Source organism: Camelus dromedarius, chromosome 10, assembly GCF_036321535.1.
Source record: "Camelus dromedarius isolate mCamDro1 chromosome 10, mCamDro1.pat, whole genome shotgun sequence".
In the NCBI taxonomy this organism is placed as follows: Eukaryota; Metazoa; Chordata; class Mammalia; order Artiodactyla; family Camelidae; genus Camelus; species Camelus dromedarius.
In genome coordinates, this window is record NC_087445.1 from 59,682,534 (window position 1) to 59,706,640 (window position 24,107).

At 36.8% G+C, this 24,107-nt stretch overlaps 2 protein-coding genes across 3 annotated transcripts in view; one reads left to right on the forward strand and one right to left on the reverse strand.

The window, feature by feature from the left end:
- Positions 1–27: 27 nt before the first annotated feature.
- On the reverse strand, positions 28–5,490 carry LOC135322362 (uncharacterized). The gene is made up of 3 exons (XM_064490888.1): positions 5,441–5,490; positions 662–1,190; positions 28–615 (listed from the first exon to the last, which is right to left on the reverse strand). Exons 1-3 carry the CDS (start codon positions 5,488–5,490, stop codon positions 28–30), a joined length of 1,167 nt encoding a protein of 388 aa, XP_064346958.1.
- KIAA1958 (KIAA1958 ortholog) overlaps positions 406–24,107 on the forward strand; it is a 113,008-nt gene continuing 89,306 nt past the window's right edge. For both annotated transcript variants that reach the window (XM_031450211.2, XM_031450210.2), the window contains exon 1: positions 406–643. The gene's annotated coding sequence lies outside the window, so the exon portion shown is untranslated. The remainder of the gene's footprint in view (positions 644–24,107) is intronic.

Below are 24,107 nucleotides of genomic sequence, written 5' to 3' on the forward strand. Positions count from 1 at the left end.
CCTACTTGGGTATAGACGTGACTCCACTCAGTGCGTTAAAACAGGTGTCCCACACCTGACGAACGGAGTGTCTTGCAAGGTTGACTCCTGGCGTTTGGGTGGAGTTCCAAGGGGAAGTGGGGACCGCGGGCCCGGGGCGTCTGGCAGGAAGGGCTGCGGAGACCGAGCTCGGGCGCCCGTGTGTGTAGCAAGAGGGTCGGTCCACACCTCCTCCGGGCAGCGACTACCGTGATCCCGGAGCGCGTCGTGGGAGGTGCCGTTACACACTTCCTGTGGGTCCGGCGGACCGCGGCGCGTTTCCGGTGCCGGCTGGAGCCCGGGGTCCAAGCCCCCGCCCCGCTCGCCGGCCCCGCCCCACCCACGCCCCGCCCCCCGCCCGCCCGCGGCGCTCCGAGCTGGGCGCGCGGAGTCCGGGGCGCACGGAGCGGCGCGTGCCGGTCGGCGGAGCCAGGCTGGCGCCCCGGTCTCCCGCCCCGCTCCTCCATCCGCCACCGGTCCGCCGCCTTCCCCTGTCCACTTGCTTTCGCTTCCCGGCCCTGCGGCCGCACTCCCTCCCTCCCCTCCGTCCCGCCCCGTCCAGCTCGGCTCCTGCAGGCCCTCTCGCTGCCCGCGTTCCTATGGACAGACGCACAGACACCTGCAGGTGGGTGAGAGCCCGCGCGCGGAGCGGGGACGAGCGCGCCGACGCTGCGCCCGGGGCCCGGAGCCCCTTTGTGTGGGGGGCGGCAGCGCTGGAGTCTGCGCCGCCTACCCCTCGGCGGCCAGGCAGTGACCCGGCTGAACCCTCCTTTTGTTCCTCTGGGGGCGGGACGGGGGCGCGGGAAGGCCGAGAGTCAGGGCTGAAAGTGAGGCGGCCGGACGTCGCCGGCGACGGGCTGAGGGGAGTGAGGGGTAGAGACCCCCGGGCCAAGCGGGCTCCGGGAGCGGGCGGCGGCGGCGGCGGCCACGGCTCTAGGCTGTCTCTGTGGGGCCGGCTCGCCGCCCAGGTCTCCTGTCGTGGCGGCGGCTGCGGGCGCGCTGCGTGGGTCTGGCTCGCCTGCTCCTGCTCTTGGGTCTGTTCGAGGTGGGAAGGAGGGCGGGAAGGGGAAAGAAAAGATCTGCTCTCGTAGTTTCCAAGTCTTGAGGAGGTTGTGGAGAGAGCGGGAGAAAGATGGTTCAGGTCTTTGCCCGACTTGTCTCCCTCCCGCGAGCTACGCCGAGGTGCGTTTGGGGCGTGTGTGAAGGAACGTGCATCGCTTCGGCCCCTTATTTATTGTTTCTAACGGAGGAGGGCTTTCTCCGAAGGGCTCTCCCCCCCCCCATCTGAGGCTGCGCATAGTGATTTGTGTTTGTTATCAAATACATCGAGAAATAGATTTCCCTCGGTAGGAGGAGGTTGGGCTGACCAAAATCAAATCAAATCAAAATCAAAGAATGTCTTAGTTTTCTGGTGGTTTTCCTTCTTTCTTTCTTTTTTAAGGTTTGATAGGAACTTAAAGGCAAGAAATATGACTGATTGACTGATTTTTACATATACATGTATATATATGTATATATATATATGTTTTCGGGGTAAAGTTTTGTTATTTCCCAGACTTAGAATTAGCATGACAGAATCTTCTACCTATTAAGTGAACAGTTAAGCAAGTCAAGTAGTGATAGCTTCCAGAGTGGAGGTTCTGTTGGGAGTGCGGAAAACAATTATGTAGCTTGCTGTTCAGGCTAAAACCTTTATTTTTGCTGGTTTAAGCTATGAGATCTTTCACGACATAAGATCAGAACATGAATGTTAGAACTGGTATCTTCCCACTGTGATTATGCTTTACCTATTTTATTACATGGATTTATGTATTCTGTGTATATAACCCAACGATTGGATTGTATAATGTTTTGAGAAGTACTGTAGGTGATATTTCTGATTTATATTATTTATCTAAGTTTCTTGTGAACAATTGCTATGTTTTTGTAGACATTCAAAAAATAAATGAAGTTGAATAAACACCTCGAAAATTAATTTTACAGATTCAGATTTTTAGTGCAGATACAGATTTACATCTTTGCATTAATCTCAATCTACTGTTCATTTCTAGAGACTTTCTTTTTTCTTTTCTTTTCTTTTTTTTTGCTTGTTGTTTGAGAATCCATATTGGCAAACTTAAATCTAATAGTTACCAAGGAGATTAAAAAAAAAGTTTGAAGGACAGTTATATGTACAGCTATATGTAGAAAATGCAATCTTTCTTAAAAAATAAAAATTATCATCCAGACTTGAAGGAAAATCATCATGGTGAAAAAATATTTGGTATTTAAATTTTTGTCAAGATGTAGAAGTTTGTCAGAAGACAATATACAATTTAAGGTAGTTTTAATTAGGCAAACTGATTTTTGTCCTTATAAAGAGGAGACAGTTTAGTATTCCTAAAATAGTGGTCTTTTTCTAGGAGAAAAATTTATCCTAGATTCTTGTCCTAGTTTTACATTAACAAATTAATATCATTGCATGCCTAATTTTGCAAATGCCTGAAGTGCACATTTTTGTACACTTCACTTAAAACTTAGAAGAGGCTGCATCCTAACAGTGATCATGCCAGCCCCTTTGATTAGTTCCTGCTTTGACTTCTTGTCTAGATTAGATAAATGAATTTAAACTGCACAGAGCTCAGTGCCAGGCACTGGTAGGCCCTTGGGCAAGATTCCTCTTCCTTTTCTAATAAGGATGGCCGAAAGAGGATAGATACTGAAATTTGTCCAGGCTTTATCATGAATGATGGAATGGAGTTCTAAAACACTTCCAGAATTTCAGCTCTTAGATACACACTCTTCCTCAGCTCTTAGTGGTATGAAAAAGGATAAGCTAACAAACTGAATTGCATGTTTATTTATTTATTTATATGGCTGTCAGTTGTTTCATTAAGATTTGACAAAGAGTCACTGTAAACTAAACATTAAGAGAGAGTGGCCTGCATTGAGAATTCGTTGGCAGAGTTGTAGCTGTGTCTAACAGTTTTCTGGGGTTGGCATGTAGTGCTTATGTGGGCTGGCTAAAAGATAACACCAATTTTTTAAATTTTGTTTTTGTTTTTTAACTGTGATATGTAGACATTAATTTTTTTTTGTCTTTCTATTATTAACAGTACTATTTTAGTGTAATCAGAAGTATTCCAGAGACCTTTTAATTTTCAACTGATTTATCTTCTGGTATGTTGGTGTTTAGGAAAGCACATGAATTATTTTTCACTTCTCATAGTTGACATTTCTTTCTGCTGCTTTTGGTTTTATGACAAATAAATGCTATTTCCAGAAATTTTGAATTTGTGTGAAGTTGGATTTTAAATGTAACTGATCTATAGAAACTGACACTTAACAGTTTCTTTTTTTTAAAACAATACTAAGCTGTCCACAGTTAAATGTGATAGGTTTTAAAATCCATAGACTTTTCTGGTCTTTTCCTGTGTGTTAGTTATCAACGTGGCACCATTAAAGGGTACTCAAAATGGCCACTTTATGTTACCTGGAACCCTCAAAAGATTAGTATTATCATTAGTAATAACCAAATGGGAAGGGGAAGGATATAGCTCAGTGGTAGAGTGCCTGCTTAGCATACATGAGGTCCTGGGTTTGATCCCTGGTACCTCTGTTAAAATAAATAAACCTAATCACCTCCCCCCCAAAAAGCTGAATTAAATTAAGAAAAAGCAACAGAAATAATAACCAAATGGGAAAGCTGAAAAATAACTATTTTATTCTTTATAAAAGTCTATGACTTTCAAGTTCTTTCTCATGCAGTTTTTTGTAGTTTGGCGGGGAAGCAGGTCCCACTGTGAGAGGTGTAGACAGTGACCTCTCATTCCAGCCTTTATCATTCTTTAAGAGCAGCGCATACCCTTGCTGCTCGCCAGAAAAACAGAATTCATTCTTGGATTAATATTCTGCTACCAGATGTATGAGGCTGGCTCTAAAGAAGCTTTTTCTCTTAAATACTGTCAAAAATAGAGAAGCTGAAGATTGGAGAGAAGCCATTTATTTTGAACAGTTTATTTTCTGACAGTTTGTGTTTGTAAAGAAACCTGCTCGTAATATTTACTGAAGAGATCTACATAGTTGCTGGAAGAAACCCCACAGGTTTCTTGTTTTCCTTTTAAAAAGTTTCTATAGAGCTAAACTCTTACATGATACTTCTTGACTTTGCTTCTGATTAGTTGATTTATGGACTTTATTTACCAGCATGATTGGAGAATTCTTTTGCTGTACTGAAATTGCACTCTGCCTGTGCTCTCTTCTGTTTCCTAGGTAACAAATGCACTGCACAGATTCCGTAATAAGGATTGTGGTTGGCTAGTTACAGTGTAAATTCTGTTGTTTGGTAAAGCTTAGTCTCAAATTCAAATAAAGGTCAAGAAACCAAAAGTACTGAAAATGCAAATTTTTGAATTTTATATTGTATCTATTGTCAACAAAGCTTAATACCCTTTTCTAGAGAAAGGCAAATTATGCAGCAGTATTCAAGTTTGTTTTGCAAAGCCTCACACTTAAACCGTTGGAGAGAGCTTTTTGACTCTTACGTATTGGTAATACCAATGTCTCTAGTGACAAAGATGTCATATTTCGGAAACACTCTGTCAAACATAAAATAATATAGAAAGCAAAGTGATGTGGGCTGGGACATCAGTAATTGGTCCTTTTGTACTGAAAGGAAAGTAGCATCAAAACATATCTCAAAAATAAATGGTCCAACTTCATGTGAAACACAACTTTAAAAAACTTTAAGAAATTAAATCACTTAAGAAACTTTTAAAAACATTTAAAGTCATACCATAAAATGGTGCATTTTCCTTCTAGCTTTTTTCCTCTCTGATTTGCCTGACTGTGGGGAAGCCTGGCACTAGGGAGCAGGTCTGGTGTGAATAACTTTCCCCTCCTTTACTCCACTCTTGAAGTAATGCAGTTGATTTATTTAAGAAAAAAAAAACTTTCAAAGAATTCCATTCATACGCTTTGCAAATATCTTTTCATTTGATCCGTGCAAATATTTTTTAATTTGTTAATCATCAAGGAGTCCATTAGCTGAAATTAAAAAAAAAATCTTAACGAATTCTGGAGAATTATCCAAAGTTGCCTCCATTACTTTCCCTTGCTTGGCTGGATTGTTCTTGAATTATTTTATTTTCCTTTTTAGTTAATTCAAATTTCAGGAATAGGACATACCTTGGTTGGATTCTTTCTCTTGGTTTTCCTCAAAACTGGCACTTCTTTAACCTTTTCTGTCCTTTCCTAATTGCAAATGTTGTGTGCCTTCACTTTTCCCTTGTCAATATCTTCCCTCTTTTCTCTTGTAAATATTTACTGTTTAAAAATGTTTATCATTGGGTGTAAGTCATAGTCACAACATATCAGAAGCTCTACTTTTCTGTTATAAGGCTTCATACTTATGGGAATATTAACAATATTTGTGAACTCTTACCCATCTGGGGCTGCTTTCTCCAGCCTGTATTCATTTGCAAGAGCTGCCATAACAAAGGAAAATAGACTGGGTGGCTTAAACAACAAAATTTTATTTATTTACTTTTTACCGTTCTGGAAACTAGAAGTCCCAGATCAAGACGTTGGCAGGATTGGGTTCTTCTAAGGCCTCTCTCCTTGGCTTATAGATGGCGGTTTTCCTTAGATGTCTTCACGTGATCTTTCCTGTGTGCCTCTCTGTGCCCTAATTTCCTTTTTGTAAGAGGATTCAGTTTTTTATCAGAATCTTTAGGACTCACCCAAATGACCTCATTTTTCCTTAATTACCTCTTTAAAGGCCCAATCTCCAAATACAGTCACATTCTGAAATACTGGGGGTTAGGACTTCAGTGCATGAATTTGGGGAAACACAGTTGGCTCATGTGAATAGTATCTCCTGCCTTTTATTGGTGGCTTTTATACTTGAAGATCAATTTGGCTGAATGTAGATACTTGGCCTGCATTTCCTTTCCTCAAGTATCTTAAATATGTTGTAGGATTTGGCAAACCTTTTCTTTAAAAGGACAAATAGTAATTATTTTAGACTTTGTGTACCATAGGTCACTGTCACAATTATTTAACTGTACTATTGCAATGAGAAAGCAGCCATAGAGAATTTATAAATGAATAAGCATGACTGTGTTCTAATAAAACCTTTATTTACAGAACCAGACAGTGGGCTGGATTTGGTCCATAAACCATTGTTTGCTGAGTCCTACTCTATTGTATACTGATAAAAAGTGTTGTTGTTGGAGTCTAATACCAATATGATTTTCTTTCTTTTTAGATGTCTTTATCTTTTTGCCTAGATGCCCAAAGGACTTTTTTCTTTATCTTTAAAGGCAAATAACTTGACTAGAATTAGAATATATCTTAAGTGTTGCCTGTTTTCTGTTCATTTTTTCAGATACACAGTGTATGTTTTATTATGTTGGCTCAAATATTTCTTATGAATATTTTTATCAGTTATATAGTTTAGTATTTATTCTTTTTCATTGTTTTTATTTTCTTCTTTGAGGTTTTCTGTTACATGGATATTGAATCTTCCTTGCTTTTTTATGTCTATCCCTTTCTTCTAATTCTTTTATTTTTTGTATTTTCTTAATTTTTTCTTTTTATCTTTTAGTCTCTTTAATGTACTTTCCATGATATTTATCTAATAAGTCTAGTGTTCCTTCTAGTTTTGTCTTCCTTTTGGATTTTTTTCTTTCCTGTTCTGTACTACACTCTGTCATTTCTCTTTGTAAAAAACGCCCTTGCTATTTGGCCATTGTCATTTTTGTTTTTTAGCTTTTCTATTTCTGATGAATACTTTCTTTCATTGCTTCTATTATTTTCTCAATTTCTTTTAAATTCATATTGAAATACTGTGTTGCAGTTCTCATCTGCTTTATGGCCATATTTTTGTGATGTGCCTTCATTGCCTGTTGGTACATTATTTGGTTCTTTTTGATCTTTTTTTCTAACAGTACCTTTCATAGGGTTAGATTACACTCTTTTCTCTTGTCATCTTTAAATTAGAGGGATTTATCTGTACTTTAGGAGAAGGTTTCTGTGATGGACGGGGGAGTGGACCCAGGTAGTTTTCTTAGTTTTATGGTTTGAAATTTTTTCCTTGGTTACTTATGTGAAATATTTTAAAATATGGCCGTTCAATTAAAATTAAAGTGAGATACCATTACATACCCACTAGAATGGCTAAATGAAAATAAATGAAAAATACCAAGTTTTGGTGAGAATGTAGAGTGACTAGAATTCTCATGCACTACTATTGGAAGTATAAGTTGGTATAGAAATGTAAACGGATACAAGCAGTTTGGAAAGGTGTTTGGTAGTATCTACTGAAGCTGTACATACGCATATTCCTATAACTTAGTAATTCCACTTGAAGATATAAGCTTACCAAATAAATGTATTAGGATGTTTACAGTACTATTTGTAATAGCCCCACGCTAAAGTCTGCCCAGATGACCATCAGTATAATATGTGGTAGAGTGTCACTTTGTTGGCCCCGCATCTCCTGATGTCTGCACCCTTGAGTTGTCCCTTCCACAGCGAGTCTCATTTTGGGCATGTAATTTACTTTGGCCAATGAACATTAGCAAGTGTGATGCAAGCATGATCCCTTGAGGGATTAGTGACTAGAGAGAAGAAAGGGGAGGCTTCTGGCGTGTGGGTAATATTCTGTTTCTTGATTTGATTGGTTACATAAATGTCTTCTGTTTGTGAAATTGTAAAATGTCAGCAATTTGTTCACTTATTATTTCTGCCCTTTTTTAATTGTATACTACATTTCACCATAAAGGAAAAAAGTATGTCCTCTTTAGTCTCCTCTGTGATATTTTCTGAGATTGGCCTCCTTTATCTCTCCTCTCTATCCCTAGTGATGCCTCTTTGTTTGGCTTGGATTTTAATCCCAGTGGTTTTCTTTCTAAAGCCTCTTGGTAGGTCCCCATGGTCTTTTAGTCTTCTCACTCTTCTTAGATCCAGTTTCCCTTGAATGGAGTCCTTTCTTTTTGAGGGTGGTTTTTGGTAATTTCTTATTCCAGCTTCTATAATCATGAGAACTCTCCTTTTTTTCTCCCCTCACTTACCTAGTTTTTGATCCCACATGAGTTCTGTTTATGTGAGTGTTTTAGCTCTGCCAACTCATGGGGCTACTTCATCACCTGATTCTGTTGATCATCTTACCTTTTGTTATCCTAGTTGTTCTAGCTGTTCCTTCCCTCAGAGAATTGTAGATTCAGTTGCAGTTGTGACAAATAACAGAGATTCTTCGCATACTTTGCCATTTCCCCTAATGGTATCATTTTTGTAAAACTATACTTATAATATCACAACCAGGATATTGAGTATTATGGGCTGAATTGTACTCCCCCCGATTCATATGTTGAAGCCCTAAACTCGTAGTGCTTTAGAATGTGACTGTATTTGGAGCTAGGATCTTGAATGAGGTGATTAACTTAAAACAAGGCTGTTAGGGTGAACCTACCAATCTTACAGGTGTCCCTGTAATAGGAATTTTGAGCACAAAAAGAGACTTCTGGGGTGTATGTACAGAGGAGAGACCATGAATACATTGGCATCTGTAAAATCCACCACTCTTATTCAGATTTCCCGTTTTACTGGTACTTGCATGTCTGTGTGTTAGGTTCAGTACAGTTTCATCACTTGTGTATTTTCCTGTTTCTACCAACCCTCCATTCTCCCATCCTGCCACCCCATCCCTAACCCCCACCCCATCCCTAACCCCTGACAACCAATAGTAGGTCCTATGTTTCTGAAATTTGGTCATTAAAAAAAAGGTTCTGTAAGTGGAATCCTATAGTATGTAACCTTTTGGGATTGGCTTTTTTCACTAAACGTAATTCCCTGGAGATTGATCCAGGTTGTTGCATGTATCAGTAGTTTGTTCCTTTTTATTCCTGAGTAGTAGTCCATAGTATATCATAGTTTATTTAACCATTCATCTGTTAAAGGACATCTGGGTCAATTCCACTTCTTGGCCTTTACAAATAAAACTGTTATGGACATAACTTTTAATTTTTCTGGAATACATATCCAGGAGTATAATTGCTATGTCTTATGGTAATTACGATTTTAGTTTTTTAAGTAACTGCCAAACTCTTCCAGAGTGTCTGTCCCATGTTATATTCCCACCAGCAATATGTAAGTGATCTAGTTTCTCTGTGTCCTTGCCAACGTTTGGTGTTGTCACTATTTTTTTATTTTAGCCATTCTGATGTGTGTATAGTAATATTGTGGTTTTAACTTGTGTTTCCCTAATGGTTAGCCATTATTATGTAAAATAGTTACACAACTTTTCATGTGATTATTTGCCATCTGCATATTCTCTTCTGTTCATGTCTTTTGTCCATTTTCTAATCGGATTTTTTTGTTTGTTTGCTTGGCTGTTTTGAGAGTTCTTTATATATTCTAGATACTAGTCCTTTGTCTATGTGGTTTGCAAGACATGGGTTTGCAAATACTTTCTTTCAGTCTTATGGCTGTCTTTTAATCTTCACATGGGCTTTCACAGAGCAAAATTTTTTAATTTTAATTTTACCAGTTTTTCCTTTTATGGCTCTTGTTTTTGGTGTCAAGTCTGAGAATTCTTTGCCTAGCCCCAGTTTCCAGAGATTTTCTCCTGTGTTGTTTTATACAAGTTTTTGTTTTTGTTGTTTTATATCTTACAGTTAAGTCTGTGACCCATTTTGTGTTAATTTTTATTTAAGGTGTGAGGTATAGATTGAGGTTCATTTTTACCTATGGATGTCCAGTTACTCCAGCACTATTTGTTGAAAAGGCTGTTCTTCCTCCCTTGAATTGCTTTTGTACCTTTGTAAACGATTCATTGAACATACGTGTGGGTCTGTTTTCTTGGTCTGCTCCATCTGTTTTTGTGAGTAGGTTTGAGGAAAGTCCAAAATTAAGCTTCTGCTACTATCCTGCTTACTTTGAGGTCCTTATTCATTCTTAGAATGACTTTTTGTTATTATCTTGGAGAACTGTTTTTTTCCTATTGATCAAAAGGGACAAATACCTGTGTAGGTTAAAAAAAAAAAAGAGCAATGTATGCAGTAATTTATATGTATTTGTTGCACAGAGTTTAATTCTTTTTTAAGTTGCTTTGGTGGTTAACATTTTCATGACTATTATGATTCAGTAATATTCTTTCTTTATCTGACATCTTGAGAAAACAAGAAGCTCTACATTAATAAATTTCTGTATAACTAATAAAGTTTATCTCCTGGACAAAACTTAAAAGATTTTTATCATTTTTAGTGAAAATGTTCCCCATATGTAGTTTAAGTAAAGGTGGCAATTCAGTTACTTTTGGAAATTTGCCGAAGGAATCCTTTCCTGGCATCTGGATGAATCCAAGCAGATATAGAGACATTTTCAAGATTTTTTTCAATCCCCCAGAAAATTCTCTTTTCTGTCTTTTTTTAGTTTTGCAACTTTAGACTAGTTTCCCACAACTAATGCAAATAAGGGTTCATTTATCCAACTAACATATCCATCAAATTCACTTATTTACCAAAACCTTGTTTAAAACAACCTTTGAAGATTTCTATGAAGTTTTAGCTGAAGTATTTTAGAGAATGTTCTATTTTTTAAAGGTAAGGGTCACATGATGGTCTAGTTGTCCTACAAATATTTTCCTTTTGAATATATTTAATGTATATTAATATATTCAGTGAAAACTATATGGTCTTATGAATAATACTCTGCCGATGAATATATTTTGCTATAAATATATTTGGTGTATGAATATATTCTTGATACGTAGCATATTATTACATCGTGTTTTGGCGAAATGGCTTCTCTCTAACAGACAAAAGTCTTACCACAAAGTGTATTTCCTGTATACTTACACTTTCTCTAATGATGTGTTTATACACTAATAAGGTATAAAATCTTTACTTTGCATTAATAAAATAATTTCCTCAGAATTTTAGGGCTTTTCTTATTAAAAGTTATTTCGAGAGTTAAAATTTATAAGTTTGCCTTAATACCTTTTTTGTTGATGCCTTCCTGTTAATCATCCAGATAGATATTTTATTTAATCATCTTTTTAAGAGGATGTTGGCCTGAGAAATAAGGATATCCTTACACATTACGTAATAAGAAACAATATTTTTGTTAAAAATGAAAGAATATAGCTCTATATAATGTTTTTGAGAAAGGGGTACATAGATGAAAAGGTCAGTCAGTTTGGCTTTATGAAAACTTTAACTTTGTCTTTAAAAAAATAAATTAAGAAGAAAGTCGGGAGAAAATACTTGCAGCAATACGATAGACAGATTTGAGGTCTTTATGGCATTGTATTTTTGTTTTACTGTCAAGATTTACAAAAAAATAGTAAAACTCCAGTGGGTAATAGATAAAATGAAAAAGAAGAGAAATGTTCGACCTCGGTGGTAAAGAAATATATGAATCTTGATACTTTTTTAAAAATCTATCAAAGTAGCAAAAATATAAAATAAGATAATGCCCAGTGCTGATGAGGAGAAGGAGAGGAAGTTATCCTAATTTATTGCTGATGAGTATATAGTGTTTTTTTTTAAACTTTGAAGTTGTAGGGGAGGAAAAACTTCCTTCTACGCTCCTAGATTCTGTGGCTGGGCCTAAGAATTAAACCGACATAAGACAGATAAACAGGAGAAAAGCATTCAAATTTGGTTAATATTTTTACATGCACAGAGGAGTCTTCATAAGGAAAATGAAGACCCAGAGAAGCAGTTAGGATTGACAGCTTACATATACTTTAAACAAAGAAATGATAAATTTGTAGAGCAGTTACAAGACAAAGGAGTTCTAGTGAGGAGCCGTAAATTGTGAGACAGTGACTAGGAAATATATGGAGGAAACTAATGGAAGATAAAGGTTATTTTAGTAGGTTTGTTTATTCAGATCCATTTTGGCATTGACTCCCAGTTACTAGTGATAAGAATGTTCCTCTTTTCCTGTATAAGAAGGGCACACTTCTCATAGGAAATTTTATGACCTGATTTTAGGTAGAAAGAAGAAGGTGAGAGCCCTTTCTGTTGCTATTTCTTAAATGCCTTCAGCTCAAAATAATCAATATGCCAAAATGGCATATTTTGGGGTTGTGTGTTCTGAAACCCTTCAAAGTATAATATATATACAAAAATAAACATATCATGTTTACAGTTGATGAAATTCTACAAGTTGAACACACGTGACTAGCATGCAGATCAATAAGCAGAATGTTATCAGCACCCCAGCGGAACTTCTTGTGCTCCTTCCAGTGTCTAACACAACTTTCCTGAAGAAAAAAAAATACCTGGACTGATTGCTGAGTGAGAGTATATACGTTCAGCTTTAGCAGATACTGCCAGTTTTCCAGAGTAGTTGCATCCATTCATACTGCCACCAGCAGTGTGTCAGTGTTCTGGTTGTTCCCCTTCTTCATATTTTTCATTTTGAAAAGCAATTTGACAGAATATGTCAAGAATCATAAATATATTCATACCCATTTGTTTAGTAATTCTACTAATTGCAAAGATAGAAAAAGATGCATGGACAAAAATATTCAGTGAAGCAGAGACTGAGGACTATAAGCTACATCTGGTCTGCTGCAGCCCATATCTAGCCACAAGCATTCCTTTGTGGCTACTTTGGTGCTACAGTGGCAGAGTTTAGTTGTCGTTAAACAAAGACCTTGGAAAGCAGAAAATGTTTACTATCTGACCCTCTCCATAAAAATCTTGATGACCCCCATATTAGAGCATTATACAGAATAGTGAAAGATTGGCAATAACCTATCCATCAGAAGGGAAATTATTAGATAAATCTTGATATCAGCATTTGATGGACTAGGACATAGCCATTTAAAGTGATGATTATAGAGATTATCCATCCAGCAAATATTTATTGGGCATTTGCTACTTTAGGTACTTTCCTAGGTGCCAGGAAATCAGTAGAGAGAAACATTTCTGCCCTCCTGGAACTTTTAGTAGAGGAGATAGAGAATAAACAAGATAAATATGGAAAGTAACATGTAAGGGATAAGTGCTAATATTTTTTAAAAAACAAAGTAGGGAAGGGAGATCTGAAATATTTCAGGATGAGAGCTTGACACTTTAGATTTCGAAAAAAGGCCTCACTGAGAAAATAGCTTTTGAGTAAGGACCAATAAGTGAAAGGGCTTGACATGCAGATAGCTGGAGGAAGAGCATTTGAGGCCGAGGGAACAGAAAGTATATGGCGCCAGAATTGGAAATGTGCCTGATGTGTTCTAGAAACAACAAAAGATGAAGAGATGCTGCAGAGCAAAGGTGGGGAGTAGCAAGGAATGAGGTTGGACAGGTAATTGGGGAAAAAAAACCTCTATTATAAATTGTTCAAGTGAAAAAAAATGCTTTATCCCTTCCATTTTCCCTCCCTCCAGTAATGACAGTCAGGTAAAGCAATGCATAAGGAAAAAATTGGAAGAAAATGCCCTAAAGTGCTAACATTTTTAATGTACTGGGGTTACGAATTACACTTTTTTTTTTGTTATACTTTCTATAATTTAGCTATATTTTATAATAAAAAGCATATTTAAAACCTGAAGAGATTTTGCATGTCTTTGTCGTTGAATACTTTAGAAATCAAGTTCTTTAGATTCTCAAGTTGATTTTAACCTGCTGGTGGGCAGCAAGCAGTGTCTTAAATTGTATAAGGCATTGCTGGTTTTTAATGATTAATTCTTCAGTGTTTGAACCAGAAGGAGTTACAGGAGTCATCTATTTTAGCTCTCTTTTTTTTAATGTTTTATTTATTTATTTTATTATTGTATTATTTAATTTTTTTTATTTTGGAGAAGATAATTAGGTTTATTTATTTTTGAATGAGGTACCGGGGATTGAACCCAGGACCTCGTGCATGCTAAGCATGCGCTCTACCACTTGAGTTATACTGTCCCCCCATTTTAGCCCTTTTATTTATGGGTAAGGGATGATCTAGAGAAGTGAAGGAACTCCGGCTGCCTGTTCTTTTTCACGGGTGTTTGTATGCTTCATCACCATTTAATCTGAGGTTTTTAGGGACTGTAGTGGTTTTTGTGATTAATCATTTACCTAACTGTCTTAACTTAAAAAGGAAATTAAAAAAAAAAGAAAATTGTTGAAAATAATAATATCGGAATCTGTTTTGTCCAGATCTTCTCAGTGCCAAAATTACTGTAGCAAATATGGTGCTGATAATGAAGTATTTGGCTAATACCCTGGTTAAGAGCATAGTCTTTACACTCAGACTGCCTGAGTTTAAATCTCTGGCCCTTTTTAGTACTTAACCTCTCTGCTTTAGTTTCGCATTTGTAAAAAAGATATAGTACTAAGTATATACCTCATAGGGTTGTTGTGAGGATTAAATGAATTCATGTGAGAAGAGTGTGAGGCACATAGGACAAGTTATTACTGAGGTTTAAATACCCAGAAGGGAGGTATTTAAACACTAGATACCAGAAAATTTTGAGTTCAACAAGTACTTCTATTGTTCAAAGTCTATGTGTGTCTCTTTGCTTTGACCTTATAGCTAACGTGTAGTAATTTCTTAAGAACATTTTAAAGCTAATCTTAATTAACACAGTGGCTTCAAATCGTGTGCCATTGTAGCAATTACACTGTAAACCCTTATAGATGGTTATCAGATTTTGGAGAAAAGGATGTTTATTTTTATTTCAGTAGGAGAAATTCTGTGACTTAGGTCTGAGTGGGTCATGTGATGAAACATGGGGCAGGATGAGTGATAAAAGGCGAAGGGTAGTGTCCAGCCAGCTCTAGGAAAGACTGCTTGTTTACTGGAGCATGCAGGAACTTTGCTTTGTGAGTATATAGGTCAGGGCAGTAAAGAGCTCTATTTAAACAGACACACAGTGGGGAAAGGGGATCAAGTAGAGAGTGAAGTGTGAGGATGTGACTTAGTCCTTTGAGGTGTGCAACCAAAATTCTTATATTTAAGTGTCCTCTAACCTCAGAGAGGCGGAAGACTATTTTATAGAACTCACATAATGGATATAGTTAAGAATTAACAATTTAAAAACATTTTTTCCAGACGATGGCAATTTCTGAAATACTAGATGATAAATCTCTTGGTAAAATTTGAAATATGGACAAAATCAATTTAACTTGCCGAGTACTGTGACATTTTGTAAAAAATAATTTTGTAAAAAAAGTTAGATGTATTTTTCTTTGGGCTATTTATTTTAATTAAGGATAATTTTATATACAGTGTATCCCTAATGTATTTTGTGCTTTCCACTTATTATTTGAGGATTGCATAAGAGTCTGTTGCTTTTTACTGAGAAAAACCTGAAATTTTTTTTGCAGTGTTGATTTTTTTCTTCAGTGCTAAGTCTTCACAAGTGTTACTTGCTCAAGCTGCTTTAAAAAAAAAAAAAAAGTAGATCAATGCAGATAGAGTCAGCAGTGTTTCTGCCACACTAGCTTTGTAAGAAGGTTTTTGCCTTCCTTGCAAAATCCAGCTTTGTTACTTAGAGTTTCTGTGGGCACATTAATTCTGAATAGAACCTGGGGATTGTGCCTATTAACTAGAAGTGTGGTGGTTTTGGTAGTGAGTTCCTAACAGGATCCAGGTACTTACATGCTCACTAGTACATTACTGTTGTAGCAGTTGTGGTATTTAATTGAACCTGAAGATCCCTGGGAATTTTCCTAGTCCATTATTTTAAAGTGTGTGGAAAGACCTCTGAGAAAGTTTTTTTTTTTTTTAATACAATTTAGTATTTATGGTTTAGTTAGTAGTTAAGCTAAGGACTTTTAGAAACATTTAGGGGGAGGGAGAAGGAAGCCATACACTTAAAAAGACCTTTGTGAAACATGAAGTTGTGATGCTGTATTAGCCTTTCGTTACTGGCCCTCTGCTGGTAGACCAGGCTGTGGTCCAAGCACTAGCATATGACCCATATTCCCCCTTAACACCCCTGTCATTTATTGTTTTCAGGGCTTAGGTTGATGCATCTATATGCACATAATTAATCTGGTGTGCTTAGGAAGGATGTGTGGAATCTTTTTTAAGATTTTAAGGGATGACTGTGATTGAATATTTTAGTTTGATTCTTTTGAGTAGGAATTTTTGTTCTGTATGATAAATGTGCAGCATTAGTACCAAGGGAGCTAAATTTGTATCCACTGAAACATCAGTCATACTTTCTGTACTTTTACAATCGAAGTATGACCCTGAGATGGTGTATCTTTTAGCTTGGTAATTCTTAATCTTTTTGTGTTCTTTGACTTCTTTGAGAGTCAGATAAAAACTTTGCACTCTTTTCTCAGAAACTGCACATTTGCACATACAGCATAATTTTATATAAATTTTAGGAAATACGTAGACCTCAGATGCATTATGCTAACAATCTCTATTTTGTGTATTTACATTTTAGCATATGACTTTTTGTCTAAGAATAGAAATCTTAAAGGTTTGAGGTAAGGTGTAGGAGAGTGAGCTTATGGGCATCTAGGGAAATTTTGCTTTCTTGAAGGAGGAGAGGATAACATGGTATTTTGTCATCAGAAATCCATTTAAACTGTTATTTCTGATACATGTAGTAGTAGTGTGCCTCTGTTTAAATCATTTTTCTGCACTGTAGGTTTTGAAAAAATAACGTCTCACTACTGGTGCACTCACAAAGGCAGTCTAGCAAGGAAAAATTAAAAAGCTTAAATTCTCATTCTCATTTCTGTGAGAATAAAGAGAGAGAATTCATTATGTCAGGCATTACAAATAAGCATGTATTAAAGCGGCTACATAGGATGATGGCACATTGTTGGAACACCCCATGAAAGATAATTTGCATGGAAGATGATTATTCAGGAGGGCTTTAATTTACAAGAAACATTCCACCATTTAATTGAGCCCTTTTACACACGCTGCTTCACTTCAATAGATTGTTTGTTCCCTGCATATATACAATGCCATAAGGGTGGTTAAAATTTGATTCAGTCTAGCCGGAAGGTGCAGCAGCAGCTAAAAAGTCATGTCATAAAAATACATATTATTAAACATTGAGAATTATTCTTTTAAACATATTCTTACCATTTTTGCTATTTTTTTGAAATATAGTTGACATATAATATTATGTCAGTTTCAGGTGTATTACATAATAATTTGACATCAGCACACATTATGAAATGATCACCATGATAGTCTAGGAACCATCTGTCCCCGTACAAGTTGTTACAGTATTATTGACCATATTCCGTATGCTGTATATTACTTCCCTGTGGCTTATTTATTTTATGACTGGAGGTTTGTATCTCTTAATCCCCTCCACCTATTTCAACCCCCTTCGTCTCCAATTCCCTCCCCTCTGGCATCCACCCATTTGTTCTCTCTGTGAGTCTGTTTTCATTTTGTTTTGTTTGTTTTGTTTTTTGAATTCCACACATGAGTGAGATCATATGGTATTTGTCTTTCTCTGACTTATTTCACAAGAATTGTTTTTGAAATTGGTTTTCTGTTTACTAGTTTGTACTGTAAAGCTGATTGTCTAATTTTTTTTCCTAATAAGATTTTTATAAGATTATTTGGCCCTACTGGCCACTAGTTAAACTATATGATTCAATTAAACTTTTTTTTTTCATTTTTATAGATCGTTCAACCGTGTTAGTATAAGCTATTGCACAATATTATGTTAGTTGCAGGTGCACTACATAGTGATAGGGTACTTACATACATTATGAAATGACCACTACAATAAGTTTAGTAATCATCTGTTCCCATATAAAGTTATTACAGTATTATTGACCATATTCCTTCTGCTGTATATTACATCCTCTTGGCTTATTTAGTTTATCACTGGAAGTTTTTACCCCTTAATCCCCTTCATCTGTTTTCCCCAACCCTTCACTTCCTCTGGCAACCGCCAGTTTGTTCTCTGTATCTGAGTTTGTTTTCATTTTGTTTTGTTTGTTTCATTTTCTTTTTTAGATTACACATATAAGTGAGACCATATGGTATTTGTCTTTCTCTGACTTATTTCACTAAGCATGATACCCTCTGTCCATCCTTGTTGCAAATGGCAATTCATGATCTAGTTTTTATGTGTTATCACCAGGACATCACATGCTCTGGTATTTAAATGTAATTTAACAGCAGAAAAAGCCTTATCAAAGACAAATATAGATGACCTTTAGGAATTTGTTGTTTCAAACTATCCTTGTGACTCTTCTGAACATTTCTATACACAATTTTGCCTTCCTTCATGCTGGTACATACATGCTTAGTGATTATTTATTGAATGAATAAATATAGTATAAGAGAAGCAAAATAGGTGGGGTGATCATGAAAATAAAGTCTGAGTCCTGCAGTTCTTTGAGGCATTTCCAGCAGATACATATCCCTATAAGTCATAACAATAAGAAGTGCTGGTATACCTTTTGGAGTTCAAAGACTTTTTTTCCCACACTTTTTAAAAAATTTAAATAATTTATCAAAGACATTTTTATACTAAGTTGTTCTGATAAAACAGTAACTGTATGGGAATAATTCGATCCCTTTGGACTATGTTCATGTAATTTTTGGATTATTAAAGCACTTAATTAGTATTTCAGCAAGTGCTGGTATAAACATATCACCTTCTCTTGTTCCTAATTATACAATATTGTAGGAAGTGGACCAGTATAATAGAAGAGAGGTGGTTCAGTCCCCTCAGTGATATGTCATCTTGATTAAGATAATGGAGTTCTGAAGTTCCGTGTGTTTGGGAAAAATGGCAAAGTGAAAACAGGTTTTTGCCATATTACACTTGGCTTGATTGATTAGATTGGTTAATAAAAGGAAGCAGTAAATTAAATTGCCTTTACATTTTAAAGACACTTCAGATGGATAATAGAAAAGACATGTAGATAAGATATATGTATATTACTCGCAAGAAAATTTAATTCAGACTTGAGCAATGGCTTTGAGTAGAAGTACTGCCTTCAGTTGTAGATAAGATAATGCATATGGTATATAGTCTCGAGTAACTAGAGACAGAATGAAATTGATATTTTTCATTAGTTGTGCATTATTTAGTGTATCTGATAAAGCAACAGCATATGCCTTCTCCCAGCATCTACATGATACTCTATACTCCAAGTAAGTGGGTTTATTGGTCTTAGGTTAACTTTTTTACAGTTAAGAGTTGTAGGGGCCCTTGGTAAGTTAACACCCACAAGCTGAAACTATATGTAGAATGACAGAGGAGGCAGAAGTGCTGTGATAAGAAAGAAAACTGAAGGAACAGAAGTAAACAAGGTGTACATGGATTTTTCACTGTACTTGTTCACTATAAGTGATTCTAAAAGAGGAAAAAAATCTAGATCATCAAAAAATTGTGTTATTGAATGTAAGTAAATGTTAATTTTTAGTTCGCAATAAGAATAAAGTCAAACTATAAAGATTAAAAATGGAAGCTAAAAATACTGATATCCTGAGTTTTCCTTCTAGGAAGCCTTTCTAGACCGTCTGTGGTTTGGATCTAATCAGCATGTGTTGGTCCTTTTCAATTCTGTCCCTAGTACCTGGCATACAGTACCTGGAGTTAGGAGGTGCTCAATAAATAATGTTTTCATTTTATCTTTTTTTTTTTCCCTCATGATGTGGCTTGCTAGAGTGCCATCTCCTCCTTTGTTTTGTTTTATTAATTTCTTCTTTACCTTATAAGCCCTTTTAGTTTCTTTTATCATGTTCAAGGTTGTTGAGTTTAATAATTAACTAATTTTTCAGTCTTTACTTTTTTTTCTAATAAAAGCACATAAGACAGTCACCTTCCTAGGTCCGCTGCTCTGTCTGTTCCCCTTTGGGTTTCAGTGTGTGATGTTCTCGGTGTCTTGTATATCTGTAGAGTCTATGCAGTACTATTTAAAACAGTGTTTTTAAGAGATTTCTTCTTTTTGATTATTAGACTTATTTTCAGTTTTATTGCACTTTGGTCATAAATATGACCTATATGATCTTTGGTTTTTGGAACTTTGAATTTTCTTTTTGGCATATTACATAACTTTTGAGAAAGGTTCTGTGGGCATTGGAAAAGAATGTATATTCTCTACTTGAAAAAAATACAACTATTTAGATCTAATTTCATTTTTCTAATTTTCTTATGTCTGTTTTGAATATCTGTTTGTTCCTCATATCATTAGAAAACATTCTCTATTTTTTTCCCAGTAAAAGCACATTGGGCTGATTATTTTATGCCCTTAAATGCCCTAAATGAAATGTGTTTACTTTTGTCCACACATTTGAATGATCACTGGTGGGTGTAGAATTCTGGTTTTAAATAGCTTTTCCCTAAGAAATTGTAGACCATCTTTGTTGTTCTGTAGTGTTTCATGTTGCATGAAACTCATGTTCTGTTTTAGTGCTTTATCCCTAATATTGCTCCCCAATAATAGCCTTAACCTGTCCTGGTGTTTAGTATCTCTGCCATCTCTGAGTAGCTTTAGGCCTGCTTTCCTTTCTCCTGAATCACATTTGATATCTTTCTATCCAGTCCTTGTTCTTCATACACCTGTCTTAGCTCCTGGTTCCTTTGAATGGACCATGAATGATTCCCTCCTCCTTGATTCCATACCACAGATGTGATCGGCTTGAAATGTGCACTCATTCTCATTGCTTGCTTTGATGTAGACCCTGAGCCTTATTGAACTCAGTTGGGATCAGCTTCCTTATTTCTACTTTTCTGTGGTCCTTGGATATAGCCATAAAGCTTATCCTGCTTACCCAGCTCTGAATCTGAAGCTGACAAGATGAATGTACTAATTCAAAAAGACTTGGCTCAGCCTTCAGTGGGTCCTTCGAATAGCTGCCCATGGCACGAGCGCAGGGACTCAGTCTCATTGTGTGGACCTAATACTCAGTATCTGTCTCTTGATCAAAATAGGTAGAATGGAAATTTGAATCAACATAGCCCAGGTTTCTTTTAGAGCCATGTGGATGTTGGGAGTACCTTCAAGTGAACACGAGTGGGCAGCCTGAATTAGCAAGATACAGGGCTGTGTGATGACAACTGGGCAGTATCTTTTTCACCCACAATAAAGCCATTTACCATCATAGCCACCCAAAATCAAAACCACCCATCAGAAACTGATTTTTTTTTTTTTTTTTTGGTATTCATAACTCCCAGCTTGAGAAGTGACATCAGAGTCAGATGCTAAGGGCAGAAGTTAGTTCCATTAGGATGCTGAGACTTTTCAGATACATGCATAATTGAATGTATTGATTTTAAGGCACCAGCCAGGTGGTTTTAGAAACTTTATCCTGGGTTACATGAAATTTAAGCCATTTATCAGATCTGGTCTTTGGTCTGGAATTTCCTCACCTTGTTTTACACTTTTGAAAGTGCTAGGGAAGGTAGTTGAGAATTTCCTAGTGAATTATTTTTCTAAAACTGATTAAAAGTGAACCTTGCACAAATCTTTCTGAAAGGTGTGTCTCTGAGCATATGCTGTAGTGTCACCTTAGCACAGGTCACTCTATAAGTCTATATATCAGTCTATATATATATATATATAGACTGGTCTAGGCTTGTGTAGAATTGGTCCCAGGATTAGCAGGCCCTGATGAATCAGCTATAGGGAGGTCAGGGTGTCCGCTGGAAAGGGGAAGGGGCACTGGCTGGCTATAGAGTGTGCTCTGAGATGCCGTAATTAGTGAGTCGGTGTGGTCAGTGAATCTGCAAACTAGGTGAGATAAGGTCAGGATTAGGGCTGGTTTGGATGAGGAGTGTAGAACAATAATAATAGCTATCTCTTACTGAGGACAGCCTGTGTGAGCTGGAGAGGTGGTTGGCTGAACTGGACAGTGGCAGTTGTGCAGAGAAGTTTCTTAATTTTTTTGTTTTTGGTTGGGGGGAGATAATTAGGTTTATTTATTTATTCTTGGAGGAGGTACTGGGGATTGAGCCCATTGAACCTAAGCATGCGCTCTACCACTTGAGCTATACCCTTTCCCCTAGAAGTTTCTTAAATAGCCTTCGTGCTGGATGTAATGTCAGTCTTTCACATATATTATCTTACTACAACCATGTAACTAAGGTACTGTTACTGTTATTTCCATCTTATAAATGTGAAAATGGAATCTCAGAGGTTATGTGAATTGTTCAAAGTTATACAGCTAGGAAGCTGGAGCCAAGATTTGAACTGTGTCTGATGCCAAAGCTTGTGCATGGTGTGTGGAATCACTGTGTACAGCAGATAAGACTGGGGTGATGTGTGTCTGTAACTTTTCTTGAATTCTCCTTTAAAAAAAAAAAAGCCTTTAAGTTTGTCCTACTTTGTCTTTTTTTTTTTTTTTTACATTTTTTTGAGTTATAGTCATTTTACAATGCTGTGTCAAATTCCAGTGTAGAGCACAATTTTTCAGTTATACATGAACATACATAATATTCATTGTCACATTTTTCTTCACTGTTGAGCTACCACAAGATCTCATATATATTTCCCTGTGCTATACAGTATGATCTTGTTTATCTATTCTGCATTTTGAAATCCCAGTCTGTCCCTTCCCATCCCCTGCCCCCTTGGCAACCACAAGTTTGTATTCTGTGTCTATGAGTCTGTTTCTGTTTTGTACGTATGTATGTATGTATGTATGTATGTATGTATGTATGTATGTATGTATTTATTTTAGATTCCACATATGAGTGATCTCATATGGTATTTTTCTTTCTCTTTCTGGCTTACTTCACTTAGAATACTTTGTCTTAATGGACAGATTTAACAGGAGCTTTGCCCTGAATGGAAATTTGCAAGTAGCTCTTAGGTTTAAGATTTGAGGATGGAACAAGAGCTAGTAGATTCAGCATCTATTCAACAGTGAATCTGAGTAGATTGCCAGATGGTTATGCTCAAGCCCACATCACACATATGATGCCATTTCAGGAGAGTTGGTTTCTTTCAAAGGCAAGTTGTTCCATGTTTAGACATTGCTAACCTAGTAGGAATTAGGAAAGTAAATGCAGGGGGTTTAGCAGAATCACAGAAAACTCAGTGTATATGACCTAAGTATGTTGATGTTAGTATTTCTCTGTATAGAAAAGAAAATGCTAAATCAAAACCCAAGACGGAGATAACAGTGATAAGATTGGCTCTGATTCAGATGGCTTTGCTTTTATTCTCAGACCTATGGGTGGATAAGCATTGTTTATTGTTTATTGTTTATTGTTTGTGTTCCCAGAAGTCACTGCTTATATCATATATGCCCCAAGAAGGGAGTATACACAATATGCAAATCCCTAATAGGTTTATTTATTCCCCCCCCCATAGGTTTAAAGCAGGACTCTAGAGTAAGATTTCACAACTGAGGGAGCACTGAGGTTTGTAGTTGATTAAGGACAATTGCGGATTGCATTACAGAGACTTTGAGCTATTCTTGTCTTAGGGCCATTGTCCCCTACCCCCAGCACACACACGCACGCACACATGCACACGCAAGGCTTTTGTTGCTCTGTTAGCAAACTGATTTAGCACTTCTAATTTGAATATCTAAAGAATAGGATTTTTCTTTTTTGGCATGTCCCTTTACCCGTTCTTAACTCTCCTGTTGATCTCAGCTCTTTTCTTCTTTTTTCTTCTTTTTTTTTTTTTTTGTTGAAGTATATTTGATTTACAATGTTGCGTTAGTTTCACATAGTAATTCAGTTATATATATATATAGTTCATATTCTTTTTCATTATAGGTTATTTCAAGATATTGAATTTAGTTCCCTATGCTATTCAGTGGGACTTTGCTGTTTATCTAGATCTCAGCTCTTTTTCAGTGTTTATCAGTCATTTCCCAACCATATTTCCGTGTATCCAAAGCCAGCAAGATGTAACGGTGGCACTGATATTAGTGCCAAGGGATTGCCACATTTCTGAAGGAGAGAGTTGTGGCAGGAGCTGGATGGAGAGATTTGAGAACGGTCTAGAATCAGTTCTGTGGAAATAAAATGTGGATAGATCCAACCAAGGAAATGGGAAAGCTCAAAACCAAAGCCTGGGTAGTAGAACTGGACTGCAGGAATTGGCTCTTTTTTGTATGCTTACAACCACTTTTAAATTCTTGGCTTTGATGGGCCCCACAGTTGAAGGGAGTCCACACCTTGGCATATAAGGAGAGAGTGTAACTGAGAGAGCTGC